This window comes from Echeneis naucrates, chromosome 14, assembly GCF_900963305.1.
Source record: "Echeneis naucrates chromosome 14, fEcheNa1.1, whole genome shotgun sequence".
In the NCBI taxonomy this organism is placed as follows: Eukaryota; Metazoa; Chordata; class Actinopteri; order Carangiformes; family Echeneidae; genus Echeneis; species Echeneis naucrates.
In genome coordinates, this window is record NC_042524.1 from 2153623 (window position 1) to 2173100 (window position 19478).

At 43.7% G+C, this 19478-nt stretch overlaps 2 protein-coding genes across 3 annotated transcripts in view; both read right to left on the minus strand.

Annotated features, from left to right (window-relative positions):
* Positions 1-26: 26 nt before the first annotated feature.
* rsf1b.1 (remodeling and spacing factor 1b, tandem duplicate 1) lies at positions 27-15428 on the minus strand. Its single transcript, XM_029519575.1, has 16 exons — positions 15273-15428; positions 13708-13799; positions 13246-13338; positions 12231-12436; positions 12003-12139; positions 9247-11783; positions 8738-9019; positions 7806-7910; positions 7645-7724; positions 7250-7304; positions 7028-7140; positions 6195-6262; positions 5737-5950; positions 5432-5655; positions 4342-4521; positions 27-3706 (listed from the first exon to the last, which is right to left on the minus strand). The coding sequence occupies exons 1-16, from the start codon at positions 15424-15426 to the stop codon at positions 3144-3146; spliced, it is 5103 nt and encodes a 1700-aa protein (XP_029375435.1). The 5' UTR covers positions 15427-15428; the 3' UTR covers positions 27-3143.
* A 2309-nt stretch (positions 15429-17737) lies between these two features.
* LOC115054190 (F-BAR and double SH3 domains protein 2-like) overlaps positions 17738-19478 on the minus strand; it is a 28572-nt gene continuing 26831 nt past the window's right edge. For both annotated transcript variants that reach the window (XM_029519269.1, XM_029519270.1), the window contains one exon: positions 17738-19418. In XM_029519269.1, the coding sequence (XP_029375129.1) occupies positions 19335-19418 (84 nt within the window). In that variant the 3' untranslated portion in view covers positions 17738-19334. The remainder of the gene's footprint in view (positions 19419-19478) is intronic.

Here is a 19478-nt window from a genome sequence, read left to right on the forward strand (position 1 = left end):
AAAAGTCACACAAGACGAGAGTTGCGTGAGGATTAAAACCCTTTTTTATTATGACAAATGTACAAGATCAGATTCATAAGAAATAACAGTAAAGTTAACAAAAAGGTAAGGAGCAGACAAAACACCAACAACCAGTCTACTTGGGTCTATACACAGCGGACAGGGTGTCTTTCCTCCCAGATTCATCATGAGGTAAATAGGAAACTCTGATAACACTTCAGTCATTGGCACGCCCGTTGGTTTCTCTCCCGTGCAGATCTTGCTACTAGTTATCTGATAACTGTGAGACAGATGAATACATTCTGCTTTTCTCTGTGGAGACTATAAAACAGGGTTACTTATAACAGCAGACATCCACATTCCTGCACTCCTGACTCAAACCAGCAGAACACACACTTCTATTAGTAGAATTGGGTTTGCTATAATCTGTCCGACCACGAGCTAAATGTTGTGTATAGAAGCCTACGCTGTGTGCAGTGCGAGCAGCACATAAAGGTTTTGTGTCGGAAGGTAAGTTTTGGCTGCAGCCAGTATCAAAAGGTTCTGATAAATAGAGTGGTTTATCCTCTGTGAAGACCATGCTGAGACTAATTTACAAAATATTTTACATTTCCTCTCTTAAATCAGATTCAGCTGTCCTAAATTATTTTCTACGATAAAATCCCCGTCTCCCCCTTTTTTTTTTTCATTTTTTATTCCTACAACATGCCTTTAGTGGGTCAGCACATGCTTACCGATGCAGTTTGACTGCGAATGATGAGATATCCTGCGGCGTCTACTTCACGGGTCCCTCAGCGCCAACGCACCAGGTCAGGAGATAACACATCCTTAAAACATGCCAAAGTTTTCTGGTTTTGTTACAAAAAATGTTGTGCCAATATTAGTTCCCTACAAAAGAAAACTATTAGAAACTCATGCAATCCCAAAGAATTGCCCAATATATTTTTCCATGATTAAAAAAATGCCTCTAAATATATTACAGCAAAAACTACAGATATACACACAGACTGGTTCCAGCAGAGGTCAGTGTAGTCATTGGTTTGTTTTTTCTTTTCTGTCCATGTCCCTCCGTCCAAAAACTGCATCCTGACGCTTCAAAACTAATTATTCCATTTAAAGTGTTTTCATTTCCACAGTCTTGATCTGGACCTGAGGTCTTAAAGGTCGGTGGTTTCCTCACAACCAAACCTGATCATCAAGTCAAGACTGTGAAAACAGAGTATTAGAATAGAAACGGAGACTTTGTACACAGGAAGATCTGAAGATGGCAGAATAAAAACAACAAAGGTGAAAAAGAGAAATAGTTTGTTGTGGAGCTGAGTGTTACTTTAGTTATTAAAAGCCAGGGATCTGCAGGTTTTTGAACCTTCTATGGAGGACAATGTACAAAGAAAATAAGACACTTTACATTTCAGACAGACGACAACAAATAAGTGTTAAGATATACAAAAAATACATTATAAAAAAAAAAAAAAATCACAAACGATAACATAGATGTAATAAGAGGGAGCTACACTAGCTGTCATTAATAGGAGGGACGAGAGTTTTGTTTGGGATTTTCTTTAACCCGAACAATCCGGGAGCCCGTCACGATACCGATGGCAGCGCACATAGTTAAAATAATTATATGTTTACAATATACAGAAGAGCTACGCTAGCACTCAACAAAAGAGTTCGGGGGGGGTGAGAAACAAAGGCCTGTCAACGGGGCGGTCACATATATACATTCAGCCCCCCACCTGAAGCAAAGGGGTTGAATATATATCATAACACTGTAACATCCAGAGCAAAAAACTGGGAACAATGTGTTTCACGCACACAGACACAAACACACACACAGACAGACAGACACACACCAGCAATGTCCCAGCCTGTGTGTGAAGGGTTAGCTTATCAGATTCATGATCCACGTGGACCTGATCGTCCCGTCCCGTCTCGTCTCGTCTCGTCCTCCAAAAAACAAATCAATAAATAATCTCACCCAAAGGAAAACAATCGATTACATTTGACATTTTGGAAAACATTTTTGGCAGAGGAGGAAAAGATGAGATAATCGACACCACCCTCATAGCTGTCTGTTCATTAAGAAGCCGTCGTCATCTCTAATGTGGCTCATTAACATCTGTTAAATCCAAACATGGAACCGATGGAAACTTTACATTTCCTTCCCTGGAGGACTGAAGATAAAATCTGATTTTCATGCTGAATGTTGTGACAAAAAGAGCATTAAATACTGCAGACATGAAAAATGTGACTAAAACCTAAAACAAAAAGGAGGCCGCTTCAAGAATTAGACATTTCTTGAATTAGAGCAAAAATATATTTCCATACAGTTTGATTTCCTTTTTGTTCGCGGTTGCTCTGATTTTTAAAAGACTAAGAACATTGTCTTCTTCCTATTTTGCTGACTTGGTGACTGAAGTCTAAAACTATTCTGTCAGAATGGGAAAACGTTTCTGTCCGCTGGAAATTCTTTTGCATGAAATATTTTATATTCTACAGATAAGTTACCAGGCTTCGTACGTTACAGAGTGACATGAGAGTGGAATCAAACATCTCATTTAACACGTCCAGAAGGCAAAGGCTCATATTTATCAAAACGCCAAACCTTTGCGGGATAAAATGTAAAATGTCCTTTTTGATGCCCAGAACTTTTATCCATCATGGAATGATAAGTCCAGTTCAACAAATCCTCTGAAACAACTTCAGTGCCAGCTTTTCCTCCATGATGATCAGTAACGGAGCAAAACTTGTAAAAATCTTGAACCTGATTTAAAAAAAAAAAAAAAAAAGAAGAAGAAGAGGAGAATGTCGAGTGACACACGTTGAGTGGAAGGAGGTGGCTTGGCAGTGGAGCTGGATGATGTTTCTGCAGGTAAACTGATTATTACCGAATGAATGAGACCTGATGAGTTGGTGCCCTTATTGATTATTGAACAATCCCACAGCAGCAGCATCAGACTGGTGACACATCCAGTTCTTACTGCGGCGGAGGTTTCTGAGAATCGAGCTCCGGATGACACGTAAAGTAAAAAGGACGACAAGGAAGTGTCGGTGGGGGAGGGAATAATAAAGTTAAGCAATATAAAAATACAATACCACAAAAAAATTAAACAGTACACCATTTTGTTTTGTTTTTTTTTTTACAATTGTTCGTTATTGCAGACGTAGTCCACTAGGTCTGTGACTCCTAACAGGTCGTCTTCGTCATCGTCCTGCGTCGCCATCTCCTGGCCGACCAGACCGTTTGGTGCGATGGCGGCGGTTGGCGCGGCGCTGATGTTTTTGGGCGGCTCCAGTTGTGGGATGAGGCCTGGAGCGGCGGGGGCAGCAGGCCGGCTGGTGAAGCCCTCGAGGCTCTTTACTGGGTTCTGTCCGTTGGTGGGCGGGGCCTCCACCAGATTGCTGTCCAATGGATTTGTTCCCTTTGATTCCTCCTCTGATTTCTTCTCCTTTGGTTTCTCCTCCTCTTCCTCCTCGTCATCGTCCGAGTCGATGCGGTTCACCCGCTTACGGATGGGTCGATCCTCCGACGACGAGTCGTCCGAGTCATCGTCCGAGTCGTCGTCGTCGTCGTCTTCGGACGCTCTCCTGCGTTTTAGCGCCAGACGTCGGCGTCTGTGCCGCGAGTCTTCCTCTGAAGAGTCAGCTCTCCTCTTCAGCCTCCGATCCCTCGTCTCCTCTTCCGAATCTCGAGAGAAACTCGCTGGAGAAAGAAAAGCAAGACATCATGAGCAGCCTGTAGTTCGGCTGTCTATCCCAAAGAGAACGCACGCTGACACGGACTCGATGAAACCTGAGCGACACGAGTCCAACGAACCGAAACAAAAAGGAAACATGCACCGTTATCTGTCAAGTCATTTCACACAGCGAACGTCTCTGACACGCCTCCTCCTGAGTTCGTCTTCTTTCCCAACGTAACACATTAAATCCTAAATGATAAAACCAATCCACTTTGTGTGGACTATTTTAATGTGATACAACTTTCTCTTAGTGACAGTTCAGTGTTGTACCTCACTGGAAAAAAAAAACCAGACATTTCAAACAGACATATAAAAGTTGTATATAACTTTATGTATAAAACGTTTTCTGATCAAATGAAGGATGTTTGGATGTCTCTGTCCTTGGTGCTGAAATGATCCAATTCATTTCATAAAGCTAAATTTTTTAATTTCCTTGGATTTTTTTCTTCTAAAAAAAAGTAAGATGGAGTGATTTCCCAAACAGCAGTGGATCAGGGCATTTCTTACACACCATTATTATTATTACTACTTCCATCGTGGAGGCCTAAAAAAGGTCAGTGTGTTAGCGTCTGTGCTGTTCAGAGTGTTTCTGACTGACCGTCACTGTCTGAGCTGTCCTGCTGACGTCTGGGTTTCATTTTAGCTCGGTTGGTTTCAGCCTGAGAGCCTTCGGACTCCGACGTCTCGCAGTAGTTCACCTGCTTCTTCTGGCTCCGCCGAGAGCGCCGTCGACTCACATCCAGATCACTGTCGCTGAACTCACTGGAGCCTTCAGTCACTGGACGCACACCAGACAAAAAGTCATGAGCATTACAGCGCTCGAGCCGAGAGGCGGCATTAACACACACAATGAAATGTGAAACTTCTTCCCCTGGAGTTTTAAAAAGGCCAATACTTTGTGCAACCATTTGAAATCTGCTCTAATTTTTCAGATTTGAAGAATCTGTGTTCAACCTGTAATGATATACAGGGAATATCAGGGAAAAGCCTGATGTTCTTACATTAGAGCAGACCAATCAGAGAAGTTGTCTGAACATTTTCATAATTAATCACTTTAACCATCAGCTGATTATTCTGAATGTTTGGGGATTCATTTTCTGGTTAGCGTAACGTGATTAACGGCGTTGTGTCAGACAGAAGTGCAGCTTGTGATGACGAAGATGAGAAGCGATGTTGTCAAAAACGAGGCCGACAGCACAAAGTCTCTCCAGACAGACACTCAGCGTTCCACCCAGTTGGCTATATTAAAAAGTGGTGCAGTAAAAGTCTCCTCTCTCACCTCCAGCTGAGGTGAGAAGTGGGTGTGAATTTTGGATCCTCGGTTTTTGAAAAGTCACAGAAGTGGGTGAATAACTCCCCTCAACGGTTCAATTAGTGACCAGAAGTGTGATGTAACCAGCTACGTTTTGCACTTCGGCCCCGCCTGTCAATGAGCTCTGGTGGGAGTCCATCCCTGAAAATCCATCAACTAAATTATTCACAAGCTGAAAATAAAGTGATTTTTTTTGGGTCCCTTTTTAAAGAAATTGATGTTTTCAAGCAAGTTTTTGCAAATTTGTCTCCATAGTACTACTGTACATACTTTATATTATCTATAATACCTGTTTATACTGTCTATCTATTGTCTAATTCTATTTCTTCTATTTTACTGATGCTGCTGTAATACTGTAAATAAAACAAAAACAAACCTATTTCATCTTCATCATCCTCGTCTGACTCTTCTTCTTCATCGTCCGAGTAACCTCTTGGTCTCCGTCGCTTTCTGGAGCTGCGTCGTTGCTTCGTTGGCTTCCTGCTCCACAAAGACACGCGATGCTTCCCGCTGCCGTTGCTCCCGACGTCGCTGTTGTTGGAGTCCGCCTCCGACTCGCCCTCTGAGTCGTTGTCTGACACGACGAACTCCTCCTCTGAGCTGAAATAAACAAAGCAAAGCGATGTAAACAAACCTCTGACAGAGCAACTCCACCGCCAGCGTTGTTCTGCCGGTCCTCACCTCTCACTGAGGCGGAACTCTTCCTCGCTCTCCTCCTCGTCCACCGTGCTGTCGCTGTCCAGGTCGTTGAGTCGCCGGCGTTTCTTCTTGCGCTGCCCAGCACTGGCTGGCGGCGGGCGGCCGTTCTCCTTCCCCTCTTCTGCCTGAAGGATGGTGGACATGTCCTTTCCTCTGTGGCCTGTGATGTTGGCCATGTCTTTGCCCCGACCGGCTCCTGTGTACACAAACACCCTCGTCAACTCCTTTTGGGAAATACGCCTCTTCGCTTACTTCCTGAGATCTCAGCCGGTTAGCTGAGCTTATAAAGTGGAAACGGGAAAAACAGCAGGATCTGCTGAATGTGAGAGCACGTTTCCTTGGTTCCATATAAAAAATATATTATTATATTTCCTAGAATTTTGACCTATTGCTTTACATCAGTTGATTGTCAGGTGTGAGCAGGGCTCATGTCTTCGTACCTCCGCCCTCTGCTTCTTTGATGTCTTCCTCAATTGCCTCCTCGATCGCTTCGTCGAATTCATCAAATCTGCAAAATTAACATTGGCACAAGCAAGAATCACATTTCACGCATGGGTGAGCACACTGTTCTTCTGCACTTCATCAGCCGCAGAGAGAAACTTAAAGCCCGAGCCAAAGAAAGTCAAAGTGTCTCCGGCGGTGACGGCGACAGCTGAATCGCTCTGAGCGAAAAGGAAACAAACGATCTAAACAAGCGCTCGGCACTAACAAGGTTCATTAGGCTTGTCAGATGTGAAAGTTAAGAGGAAACAGTCGTCGCCGGCAGATGGAGATGTGTCAGTGCCAGTGTTAACTTCTCCCTCCCAGCCTCATTAGTTCATCGGCAGATGCTGACAAACCATTTAACTCTACTTACCATTTTGTTGTTTATATGATCATTTGTGTTACTGCGGCATTGTATTTACAGGATTCTCATATAGCAGGGCCAATTTCACTTGTGTTTGTACAAGTCTAGCTGGTTGAGAAACTTATAAAAGTTTAGGGTTAGGGTTGCTCATCCCATCATCCCATCTCTGGGGGACGTAAACAGGAAGTATAATGTTGCAGCAGAGCTACTTCTGATCGACAACAACAGCTTCATTTATGTCTCGACAAATTGCTCCATTCAAATAATTCTGAATTAGCTATTAGTGGCTCAGTATTCTAGTCTGCCTACAGACAACTAGCATGAAATGACTGAAGAAAACGTTCAAACAGATCAATAAAGTTTTATCTGACCTCAATGACTGACTCAAACAAGAATGACTGAATGTTAAACCCTCCGAGGACAAACCTGTAGCTGATGGTTTTCTTTGCCCTCGTTGACCTTCGACCCCAGCTCTTACTTCGCTTTGTTTCTTTCTTCTCTTTGATGATGATCTCCGGCTTTTCCTCCTCTACCTCCACCTGCGGGGCAGTAACATCATTTATTTATTTATTCATTTATTTTTTAAAGATGCAAACTGGTCTTGCCTCCACTCACGGCTGTACAACCTCAACGAGGTGTGCCACATACCGAAGGCGCGATGATATTTTCAACACTGATCCCCACGTAAATCAGACGCTCTTTCCTGGAAGAGATCGTGTGCATGGAGAAGACTGAGTGCTTCATTTCAACATTGATAAAAACACACGTTTAAGATAAGAACATGAACCAAAAGCTGTGGAATGGACAGAATAATCACATTATCATCATCAGATATTAACAAATGCACCAAATATTGTGGTCCACAAAAGTGTGCAGGTAAGAAAAGCTTTTTTCCCCCTCAGGTAGTCTGATTTATCGGATTTTAGGTGGAATTAATTGAAAGCTCACATGATCACACGGCGACAGTAAAGCAGAAGGTGCAGGTGAGATGCAGATGGTGTCATCTGCTCCTGTAACTGAGCTGCAAACACAAAACGTCTCACCTTCTCTCGGCTCGTTCCTTCTTCTTCAGCGCGGCGTCGAGGTTTTGGAGCTGCTCTTCTAGTTTGTCACAGAGCTGCTTCTACAGTTGGGGAACAATGATTAAAACATTAAAGCCACATTCACATTTCAGTGAATTTTTGGTGCAGAGTCTGGTACACACATGCTGACAGGGGGGGCAGAACCACTCTCCATCAGGGATGATCATGAGAGGAGGCCTCAGGCAGGCTGTGTGGTAGCCGCTGTCACACGAATCACACAGTAAGATCTGCAGGACAGATGTGGACAGATGTTAGCAGAAAAACTTCAGTATGTCCTAACTCAGGCTGTTAGCATGAGTCAGAAGCGAGAGGAAAGAAAAGCAACAACTGTGCCTTTTAATTTTATCCTATTATTTTATTAACAATTTCTCCTTTAATGTTTATTTTGTATTTCTTCACCTGAAACGCTTGGTGGGCTTCATTTATTAGATTTCAATCAGACAGCAGTTAATCTTTTGAGAATATCGTAAAATGTCAGTTTGGCAGATTGAAATGCTCGAGCGTTTCGTGACGCTATTAGCTGCTGAATTCATCCAAAGTGAACCCAGAATCAGAGTGTATTGATTTTGGCTGCACAATATCTGATCTGCTTCCTCAGCACCATGAAGCTGAAGTTCCACCATCAGATGTTAGTCGCAAAAACGCAGCAAGCTTGTAACTGGAGCACTTCCAGGTCTGTGGAAGTGCTCCATCTGTGTCTCACGAAACTTAGTTTATGGAGAGAAATCATTGGACTTTTACTCCTGCAATCAGCAGCAGCACCAAAAATAGCTCCTGCCTGTTAAAAACATGAGAAATCTTTCTGTAGCCGCTTTACTTTTAATAGCAAACGTTAAAATACCTGACTCAGTCCTGTTTTTTTTTTTTTTCTCTCCTCGATCTGCAGCCAAAAGGTTTGGAGAAAGTTATCCTGACTTTTATTACGCTACATGTGACTGTGCTTCCTCTGATTAAACTTTGATTTCTCCCTGCTCTCATCCATCTTCTTCCTTCCCTTTAATTTGCCCTCCAAAACTCCTTTCTTCATTAAAGCTGTGCAGAAGTGTGTGCCCACCAGCTCAGGGTGATTTGGAAGACCACAGTGTTTGCAGGGGTCGTCGTTTGGAGGTAGGTCGTCGTCTGAAGATGTGGAGGAGTCCGAACTCCGTCTTTCTCGGTTGCGGTTCCGCCTCTTTCTGCTCCGCTCCACCTTGTAGTCCTCGTCGCTGTCGTCCTCGTCCTCGCTCTCCTCTTCGTCGCTGGACTCCTCGTCGCTGTTGTCGTCCTCGCCTTCCGAGCCTTTCTTTTTACGGCGCGTTCGCGTGTTGGACCATCGGACCTTCCGTCTCTTTCGCCCCTTTTGAAGAAACACAACATGTTGACATCCGGCAGAGACACAATTCGCTCAGTTTTTCCTTATTTTTATCTTCTGGTTTCGTTTTTTTTTCCTACACAATCACAGACGAGTCGCACGACATGACATGAAATTGGCTTAACGTGCTTATATGCATCAATAAAACAGAGTCGTTTAACCATTTAATGATGTCAGCGGACAGTTTCCTGTCTCAGAATGATCGGTCCTACCTTGGTTGCTTTGGGCTGACCTTCCTGATCCACCTTCTTCTCTCTCGGTTTCTTCTGAACGACCTTCACCTCCTCCTCTTCGCCTTCCTCCTCCTCGTCTTTTTCTTTCTCCGTCTTTTTGTCGTCCCGCTTCTCTGCTGGCGGAGCGGCCTGCGATTTCTCCGCCTTCCTGTCGTGGATCTCTACCGCCTTTGGCGTCGGCCTAGAGATCCTCGGCGACCTTCGCAGAGATCTCCCCGTGTTGGTGTCGGACTCTGAGTCCCCTTGCCTCTCCTCTTTCAGGAGCTCGGCTCGCCTCCGGTGAGCTGGCAGCTTCGCTTTCCGACGAATTCCCTCCTCCGGGACATCTTTTGGGGCTTCGCCGCCGTTGGCCACCTCTGTTTTTGGTGCCGAGTCCTCTTCTTCATTTTGGCTTTTACTTTCCTCGCCCTTCACCTCTTCAGCGGGTTTATCCGGGGGCGGTTCTTCGCTCGGGTCGGGAGGCTTTTGGGTTTCATTTGAATTTTCCACTGTAGCCTCTTTGCTCTCGTTTCGGGCTTCAGATTTCTCTGTTCTGGTTGAACCTTCGCTCTCGTCATGTGCGTCTTTCTTCGCTCTATCAGCCGTTAGCTGTTTATCTTCCGTTGACTCCTCTTTACTCTCTCTGTCATTTTCGACCTGTTCACTGTCGGTGTGTTTTTTACTATCCGATGAGGGGTGCTCTGTCTCTGTCTTCTCTTCTTTGGTGGCTTTATCATCAGTTTCTTCGGATGGTTTATCTTTCCCTCCAGATGCCTCCTCTGTCGTCTCATGCCCTACAGAGTTCATCTCAGCCTTGTCAACCTCTCGTGGCTTTGTCAGATCCTCTTTAACGGCCTCCACCTCGACGGGCCCTGACGTTAAGTCTCTTATCTTGGTATCATCACGAATCGTATCACCTTCACAGTTGACACTTTCCTTTATGTCCTCGGGCTTTTCAGTCTTTGCTGAGGCGTCGCTGGCTTTGTTTGCAGGCTTCTCTGTGTCTTTTATGTTATCAAGCTGCTCCGAAGGTTGACACGATTCCCCCTGGTCTACCTTTTTAACGACAGAGGACCGCTCGCTGTCCTTCATGTCTGACGCCTCTTCTGATTTCTCACTGGCTGATGGTTTGTCTGCTTTGTCACTCATAGAGACGTCTTCAAGCTCTGAAACATCTCCAGCTTTTACTGTCTCTGTCTTCTTGATCACAGATGGTGGTTCATTATTTTCACAAACCTCAGAATTCTCTGGAGGACCTTCGCCAGCGGGCAGCGTCTCTGTCGTTTTAATGACTCCTGCCTCAGTTTTTGGTGCCAGCTCATCGGATTTCTCCGCATCAGTCTCAGATGTTTTCGTTTCTTTTGCATCTTTATCACAGACTTCTGATTTCTTTGCATCTTCCGGTACGATTTCTGCTGGCTTAGTTTCTCCAGTCTGACTTGACTCTGGTGAGTTCTTGTCCACGCAGGCTGAATCATTTGATTCAGCTTCTTTGGATGTGACTTCATGGTTTAAATTTAGCGGCTCTGACTCATGGGTTGTTAATGTTTCATCGGGTTCCTTTAATGTCTTGTCCACAGGACAACACTCTTCTGTGTTGGCTGGTTCCTCTTTGACTTCTTCAAGCTTTTCATGATTAGACGACTTCTCGCATGCATTATTTACATCTTTAGATGAAGGTGGTGGCTCTGCTTTTGGTGGCAGGGGAGACGCCTTTTCTGTCTCTGCAGAGCTTTCCTTCTCTGCCTGCGACATTAGGTCTTTCTTTTCTGAGTCTGTTTGGTGTGATGCATCTGCCTCTGGGACCTTTTCTGCACTGCAAGCTTCATTGTTCGTTCCTTTCTCGCTCTCTTTGTCTGCAGACGAGGAGTCCTTTTCTCTCACGTCTACAGTTTTACTCACAACTGGTTCATCCAGCTTCTCTTTGTCGACGGCAGCATCCTTTACAGACTCACTCAAACGACTCTGGAGGGCTTTTTCTGACTCAGGCTGGATTTCTCCATTAACGTGATCATTTACACTCTGAGCTTTCTTTCCCTGATCAGGAGTCACGTCAGCTTTGGGGGCATCCTTGACCTGAGAGACGGATGGATTTTGGACTATGATCCCGCTGCTTTTGTCAAAGTCTTCACTAAACTTCATCCCTCTTTTTTTCAGGGGGATTTTGGCCTGCTGGTCGTTCTTCAGAGCTTGCTGAATTTCCTCAGCACTGCTCCTCTTAGTCTCCTCTGCTTTCTCCGTCTTTACCGGCAAACTCTGTGCTTCTGAGGCCGAGCTCGTTTTAGTGTCTGACACCTCCATCGGCTCCTGTTTGATGTTCTGGGCTTTTGTACTGATATTTTCTGAACGAAGCTCTGTTTGGCTTTTATCTTCAACGATGCCGTTCAGGGATGATTTGGCCTCAGATACTTCTGATTTCAAGTCATCTTTCTGCGTCACTTTCTCGTCACTCTGTGTCTTTGGTGAAACTGGGCCGGGGACCTTGGTGGAGTCTTTGCTGTCTTCATCTGTTATTACTTCAGTCTTTTTGCCTTCACCTGTCGCAAATATAAAAGACCAGAAATCTTTGGGGATTCCAACATAAAATAAAAATGCCAGCTCAGCCAACTGGCCCGAATCATATCAATAAAGTTGCATATTATAACAGATTACAGGATGAAAAACTGAAGGAACTACTCAGATATTTTAAACAAAACATCAGTTATTAGTGGTATCAGTGATTCAAACTCCAAAACCCTCCAACTCAGAAGTCTGACCTTTCTCAGTGTCTGTGCTGTCGTCGTCCTCTTCGCTGTCCCGTTTGACTGCCTGTTTCTGCTCGTCCCTTTTCAACAGCTCAGGGTCAATTTGCGTCTTGAGCAGAGCCAGAACTTCAGCCAAGTCGTTCCTGTCTCTGCAGGGGAAGAACAGCGCAGAGGAGCGTAACTGTGTGAATAACACACTGTGCCTGCCTTTACCGATACGTTACATTTCTGTCTGTCTACCTGACGATGCACTTCCACGTCGACCCGTCCAAGTCGTCCTGCTCCTCCACGTACACGCGCACGTTGTTGTCTTGGTCCAGCTGAAACCAGTACATCTGCCCGTCTTTGTCCCGGCCAATCGGCTGCAGGCGCATCTTATCTGGGTCCTCCTCATTGATGGCGGTTTTGAACTTCACGTTTTCATCAAACTGGCTTTCACACAAATACTGAAGGAAAAGGAAAGGCCACAGCATTATTCATAAAACCGCACCAGATATGGAAAGATGTGTAAGCATTTAGTGAAAAGTGATCTGTTTATTTACATAAACGTGACATCTCTGCTCTTTTATTATATGTAGCACACAGTTTGACATATGGACTTTTTTTTTTATTATTTTTATTTGACAGCATTGATGAAATGTTTTCATACAGTGTTTCTACTTTCAAACTGAATTTATATGATGTGCGTGTTTGATCTCAAAGTAGCTCAAGTTTGCATATACAGCCATTAAGAAACCAGCTTGGAAAAAGAATCATGCACTAGAGCGAGTGAAAACCCAGTTTCAGTTGTGTTTTGGGTTTGCTGCGGTGTCTGTGTCTAATCATTTTTACACAACTTTCCGAAACCGACGCTACATAACGTCAAGTCAGCTGAATGAGCCCAGGCTGGAATTCATTTCTCTCACTTTTCATATCAACACTTCAATGCAGCGTCACTAATGTTTTGCAGGAGTCACATGACACAGTCAGACAACGTGCCAACCCTGTACCAAATGAAACTAAACGGCGTACACTGAGCTTTTGACATGGAATAATCATCATTAATGCCTTAAATAAAACAGACGTAAATATAGTCTATTTAGGAAGCAACTTTTACTTACTTTTAATTTTACAGCATGTCAAAAATATTTGCTGCGAAAAAGGCTCATCATTTTACTTTCCAAACTTTCTTCAAGTGCAGCTACAATAAATCAGTGCAACATTTACAGCCGACAGAGGAAACCAAGCTACCGCTGTTAAAACCAGAACAACTTACTTTAAGTATCCCCGTCTTGCAATCTATCGTCATCTCCTTGTATCCTTTTTGTTCTAGTTCCCACGCCCATGTTGTGTTGAACTCCTGGCAAACCTGCAATAAAAACGACAAACTTTTTATTTAAGAAAGTGGACAGATTGACTTTATTTGTCATTGATTTCATTCAATGTGGCCGTTAGTTGAGGCTGAACCTGCAACGCGAAAATCAGCCGTGTGTCATCACGCTTGTTGTCGAGTGAAGCTGAGCATCATGTATGAAAGTCAAAACAACAGCTCCATCATTGGAATTATGACCAATCCCATAAAAACACGAGTTTGAGTGTTGCAGTGTCCGTCATTGATATGAAAAATATCAGCTGTGAAAGGTGGCTTGTGGTGATGAACCACAGAGAGTCGTCACCCGCCTTGATGGACGGAGTTTGGGTCTAACTGTACATTTCATAGAAAAACTGAGCCGTTTACCTTCACCAGATACTTCTCCCATCTGTCCGCTGACACCGACTTTCCGATTTTCCTCAGCAGCTTGACGTGAAGATCAACCAGCAGCTTCGGGACTGAGGAAAAATGAGCGAGTGAGTGTCGAAAACCCGCTTTTATTGTTTGTCAGAAATAATGTTTTCACATTTGAAAGCTCCAGCTGTTAAGGACACATATTGTACTTTGATATGTTTGGATGTGTTCCCTTTTTTGGGGGGATTTGGCTGCACATCAGTGCGCCAACAAACAAATATGAATACAAACGTAAAAACATAGTGAACCTCAATATAGATTGCGTTATTTATGTGTCATACCCAAAATAAACTTGAAATCATCAGATTACTATCCCTGCAAGTTGGTCTATGTCCACCCCATCCTGGACCAGGTCTCGATCAAAAATCATTACACGTTTACTGGATGGCATTAATGAGAGAAGTAAAAAAAACACCCAAAACCTTAATCTATACACAGAAAACAAACAAGCAAACAAAGAAAAAAGAAATAAAAACTGGCAGATATCAGAATGGCTAAGTCTGGACTCACAAAAGCTTTTCATGAAGAAGAAACTATTAACAATAACGTTTTGGGAAACTTTTATTCTAACTAACAGTTTCTAACACATCGACTCATCAGCTCAGGTCCACATCAGACAAATTTCTAGATACCGAGTCCAGAAACTCCAGAACTGAACACACACCCTCTCTGTCGGCCTGTTTTGCAGCCTGTTTGCAGAAACCTGCTTCTCCTCAGCAGATGTGAGCTGAACATCACACTTGGCGCATGCGCAAAGCAACAACTCTATTTAAAATAAATAAATAAAAGAAAATAGTCAAGTCAGACGCAACGATGGGCACCGGAAACGGAAGTTCTCCGACTTTAAACCTGACACACAATTTAACCTGCAGCCTAACACACGACAGCAGGATGTTTGGAAATAACAAAATTTTGCATAAAAGAGTGATAGTGTGACTTTTGTTTTAAACCGACAGCGTTACGGCGTTTTTTATTTAGAAGAGGGGGGTGGTGACCGAAGCTGGTTTTATTTTGAAAGCCGTGACCGGATGTCCGCGTGGCTGTGGGCGGCCTGACGGAAGCGGAGCGAAAACACTACAAAACCTTTTAACTTGTAAATAAAGTACACAATCCAACACCCGCTACACACAACGACACACCAACCGACTGCAGATCACCGCCAGCGGCGTGCTGCGGGATCCCTCCCGGCCCTTCGGTGACTGGAGATTAGTGCCCCCCGTGTTGTGTTGTGTTGTGTTAACGGAGAGCCAGATAAAGGCAGCAAGCTTTGGGGGTGAAAAAAAATGATAAAAGCTGGAAAAAGTGAGAGGAAAGCCCGGTCCGTCCGGCGGCTCTCCTCCGGGGGGAAGCTGGGATCACACCCGGGGGCTGTTCTCCGGCTCTCAGAGCGGCAGCCGGCCGAAGTGAAGGAGGTGGTCGGAAAAGCACACAATAACACACAACTAGCTAACGTTAGCCGCCTAGCCTGCTAGCACGGTCCCATTATCGTTAAAAAGCGACGGCCGTTTCCGCCCTACCTGAGGCCTTGTCCTGCAGATATCTCTCCAGCTGAGGGAAGGTGAGCTCCGGTAAGTCCAACAGGGCCCCGTACCGATCGAGGAAGGAGCAGATGACGGCGTAATTCGGACACAAACCCGGGGAACAACTCGCCGTTGCCGCCGAAGCAGCCATCTTTTCCACACCACCGCTGTCAAGCTAGCCGGAGTCAATCCAACTGCATCCGGTGTTAACAAAATAAAAGGTCGAATAGGAAGAAAAAACAAACAAACAAACAAACATCAACAAAACAAGTAAAGAAAGTCTCAGCTGGTAAAGTTTGAGTTGAGAAAGATTTACTCTGTAGAGAAGTAAAAAAAAGCAGCTGTTTCCTTTATTTGTCCAAAAGTAGAGAAATTTCACAAATTTTCACAACTGCTGAAAAAAACTCTAAATATTTAATAAAGTTAAAAAAAGCAAGAAAAAACCCCTCAAATAATACATTTGAGAAGTCTCAGAAGAATAAGTTTTTTAAAAATAACAAGGTAGGAAAAGTAAAGGTAAAACATGTATCAGCTTTGGGTTATTTAGAACAAATAACTGCAGGCAAGAGAAGCAAGGAAAAACTGTCAACTTATACTTTTGTGTGGACAGGAAAAAGAAAAAGCACCTTTTTTAATGTTTACCATTTAGGTGAAGCATTTCAGTGAGCAGACAGTTTGTTTGCAGCAACTTTTTAAACCAGCGTCAATATCCAACAAATACATTAGACTTTCTGTCAGGTCCGGTCTCTGGTCTGGTCCGGTCTCTAAAGGGGTCCCACCTCTGGTCTTGTCTCTGGTCTGGTCCGGTCTCTAAAGGGGTCCCACCTCTGGTCTGGTCCGGTCTCTAAGGGTGTCCCACCTCTGGTCTTGTCTCGTCTCTGGAGGTCCGGTCTCTAAAGGGGTCCCACCTCTGGTCTTGTCTCTGGAGGTCCAGTCTCTAAAGGGGTCCCACCTCTGGTCTTGTCTCTGGGGGGCCTGGTCTCTAAAGGGGTCCCACCTCTGGTCCAGTCTCTAAAGGGGTCCCACCTCTGGTCTTGTCTCTGGAGGTCCGGTCTCTAAAGGGGTCCTATCTCTGGTCTAGTCTGGTCTGGTCTGGTCCGGTCTAGGTCCTGGGGTGGTAGCCCAGTCCATCACACAACCCGGTGCCCACACCGGGAATCGAACCCGCACCTTCCTATAGTGGGGCGCCAATACTTATTGTGCTGCTCAAGTCACACGGCAGAAAACTGATAGATCAGCAACCTCCATCTGTATTTTTCATTTAAATTGAAGTAATCTTGTTTTAGTGGCGCTGCCTGTTCGGCTCACTGCTGCCACCGACGGTCGGACGTGGTATTACAGCCACCAACGACAGATGAGTGACAGGACAGGGGCACTTCAGGGGGCCAATTAGATTTCAGATGGTGCCTTAGGCCCCGCCCCTGAGACCCTGAGCTGGTCCAACAGAAAGTGTTGTAGAATAATCTTCAAGCACACAAATAGAGCCGGATAAAATCTGTTTTTTTACTTTTTTCATCTATTTTAATTCAATTTTTGGAATCTTGGCTGAAAACAGGCAAAAAAAAAAAACATAAAATAATGAAAGATCACTAAAACTACAAGAACTACATGAGTTGAAAAAAAACAAAAAAACAAAAACTTGATAATTAAGAACTGTTGAAAATTCTCTGCCTTCTTTCACAGTTCTAAAATTATCAACCATATAAACAATAAATCAGAACTAAAATACTTAAATAAAGGAGTCGGTTATTTCATTTAAGCTATCTTTATTTCACATTTATTTGTACACAATAAATACAGTTAAACATCCACTGGTGTGTAAATATGTCACTCGACAGCCTCTGCAGAGCTTACATTGTAAAACGTGGGCAGTTTGTCACTGAATTTCAGATTCAGACTTGACGTGGAATCAAAACCAGTAGCAAGTGAACAAAAACAACTCTGTTGGGAAAAGAGATCTTTTTTTTTCCTATATGTTAATACAACAGGGTAAATGCAAACTTCAAAAATAAGTTTGATGTCATTGAGATCTCAAGGAGATCAACGAGAACACAGCAACGTGGCTGACAGATACCTTTTTCCTCTGATCCAATCGAACTACGGTTTAATAGGTTTTTTTATCCTAATTCTAACAAAAAACAAAAGCTGTGCTATCATTTGTACAGATATCCATCTCCAAGCTCTCTGTAAACTATCAATATATCAAAAACAATACGATCAAAAGGTCAAATCTCAAAGACACTACGATGGCTATTTAAGGCTAAATAACACAGCGATAAAAGCCGAGCCGATAAAAGAAGTATTCATACCAATATAGCTGGTAAACAAAACGTCAAACAGGAAATATTTAAAACAAACAAATGTAGCATCCACAATACTGAAAAGGAACAAGAAGACATCAAAAAGTGCTTCACTATAACAGTATAAGTTTTTTTTCTTGTAAAATCGGACTAGCTAGCAGCTCAGGATGGTTTCCACCTTAAAAATGAAGGCGTTTTTTTTTTTTTTTTTTTAAACATTATCTCAGTGTCAGCCGTCTCCTCGACAAACCACCAGAAAAACTTCACTGGCGACAAGATAACGTTTCCAGAGTTTTATTTTACAACACAAACGGATAAAAAAAATTAGACTATATTTGTACGCGCGCTGTTTTTCCCCTTCAAAGAATTTCTCAGGATTTATTTTTGATAAATGGTTTTAGCAGATTCCCCCCGCACTGACACAACAAACGCTCACCTAAAATTGCCACTTTTCCCTTGTTTCTGTTTTTAATTTTTATTCTTTAGTGTAACTGTGTCCAGTTACAGTCCACCAGTTGGAGGAGAGGACCCGCCTCTCCGGCTGCCAGCGTTGCGTTTTCATTTTTAGTTATTTTGATCCGATCGTGGAGAAAAACAGACTTTTGGTGCGTGTTGATGCCAAATGTTGCATAGAAGTAATGCAAAAACTGAACTTCAGCGTGGCTACACAGGAAGAGATGCAGAGAGACTGAGCTGTCAGATAACTGAACTGGGAGTGCGATTATTTTATAACATCAATGACAATATTTCCCTTTTTTATAGATGAACTCAATTATGGACCGGCCGCATCAACGGAGCTATAAAAAGTACTTGTTGGTTTTCAGTCACTCTCATGTTTGTTTAATATGAAAACTGGAGCCTGAAGGTTATTAGCTTAGCTTAGCTTAGCTTAGCATAAAGAGTGGAAACGGGTGGAAACAGCTAGCCTGATTCTCTCCAAAGTTACTGAAGACATTAATTAAAGGGAAAAATCCTAAAGGTGTTATCTGTAAATAAATCAGATCAGTGTAAAAGTTTCTAAACTAAGAAACTCCTCCAGCTCAAGCTTTGTATTAAACACACAGCAAAGAGGCAAAAGAATTAATAATAATAATAATCATATCACGCTTTGAAAACAGACGGGACAAATTGCAGGAAAAGCTCAGATAAAATGTGGCTGTGAGGTTGAGCCGCTGTGGGCTTCTCTGGATGGACAGCAGTTTTCTGATGCATCGTCCCTCATTTGGTGTTTTTATGATGCTGGTGGAGACGTCGGTCCGTCATCTGATCAGATCCGGTCTCTCCAATCATCCTTTCATTCGTCACATCGTTACTAAGGGATGTTGATTTCTAACAGACAGGTTTCATTTTCTGCATAGAGAAGTCGTGTTATTCAGCACCAAGTCACTTTATCTGTGTCACTAAGTCGGGCTGGATTTGAACAGAGCCTGTTCTGGATGAAGACGAGGATTGATGCTTGAAGCTGATAACATAGATATTCTGTCAATTTTCAATGAATTCGTTCAGGACTGAAATGATTCACGTCTTAGTAGAAGAGCAAAATTATTATCTTGATTCTATTTATCGGACAAAAAGCCGGTCAGAGAGGAAGTTAAAGGCACAATGTTCCTCCAGGGGGATGGAGCAGAGTCTCACCCGACCACCGGGGCGTCTTCAGGGGTTTAGGTTTCCTCTGGTTTCCTTTGGGAGTGCGTTCAGATGCGCAGAGCCGCCGAGTCCCAGCTGGTTTGTTGCCGTCGCCGCTGCCAGGGTGTCGGCTTCACACCAGCGTGATCTCCACCTCCTCCCTTCGCTTCACCTGCCCACGAGGATGCTGCTTCGGGGGCGGAGGAGCAGCACGAACCTGCACAGATTCATCAGAATGCAAATGTTTCTGCTTGTTTCAACTCAAAAAACTGCAATG

Excerpts from the sequence above, each read along its gene's own strand:
- rsf1b.1 (XM_029519575.1), bottom strand. The coding sequence starts at position 15,426 with ATGGCTGCTTCGGCGGCAACGGCGAGTTGTTCCCCGGGTTTGTGTCCG. Across the intron at positions 7,725-7,805 it reads TCTGCCCCCCCTGTCAGCAT|AAGCAGCTCTGTGACAAACT; the intron begins GTGTGTACCAGA and ends CCCCAACTGTAG. Across the intron at positions 5,656-5,736 it reads GAGTTCCGCCTCAGTGAGAG|CTCAGAGGAGGAGTTCGTCG; the intron begins GTGAGGACCGGC and ends TGTTTATTTCAG.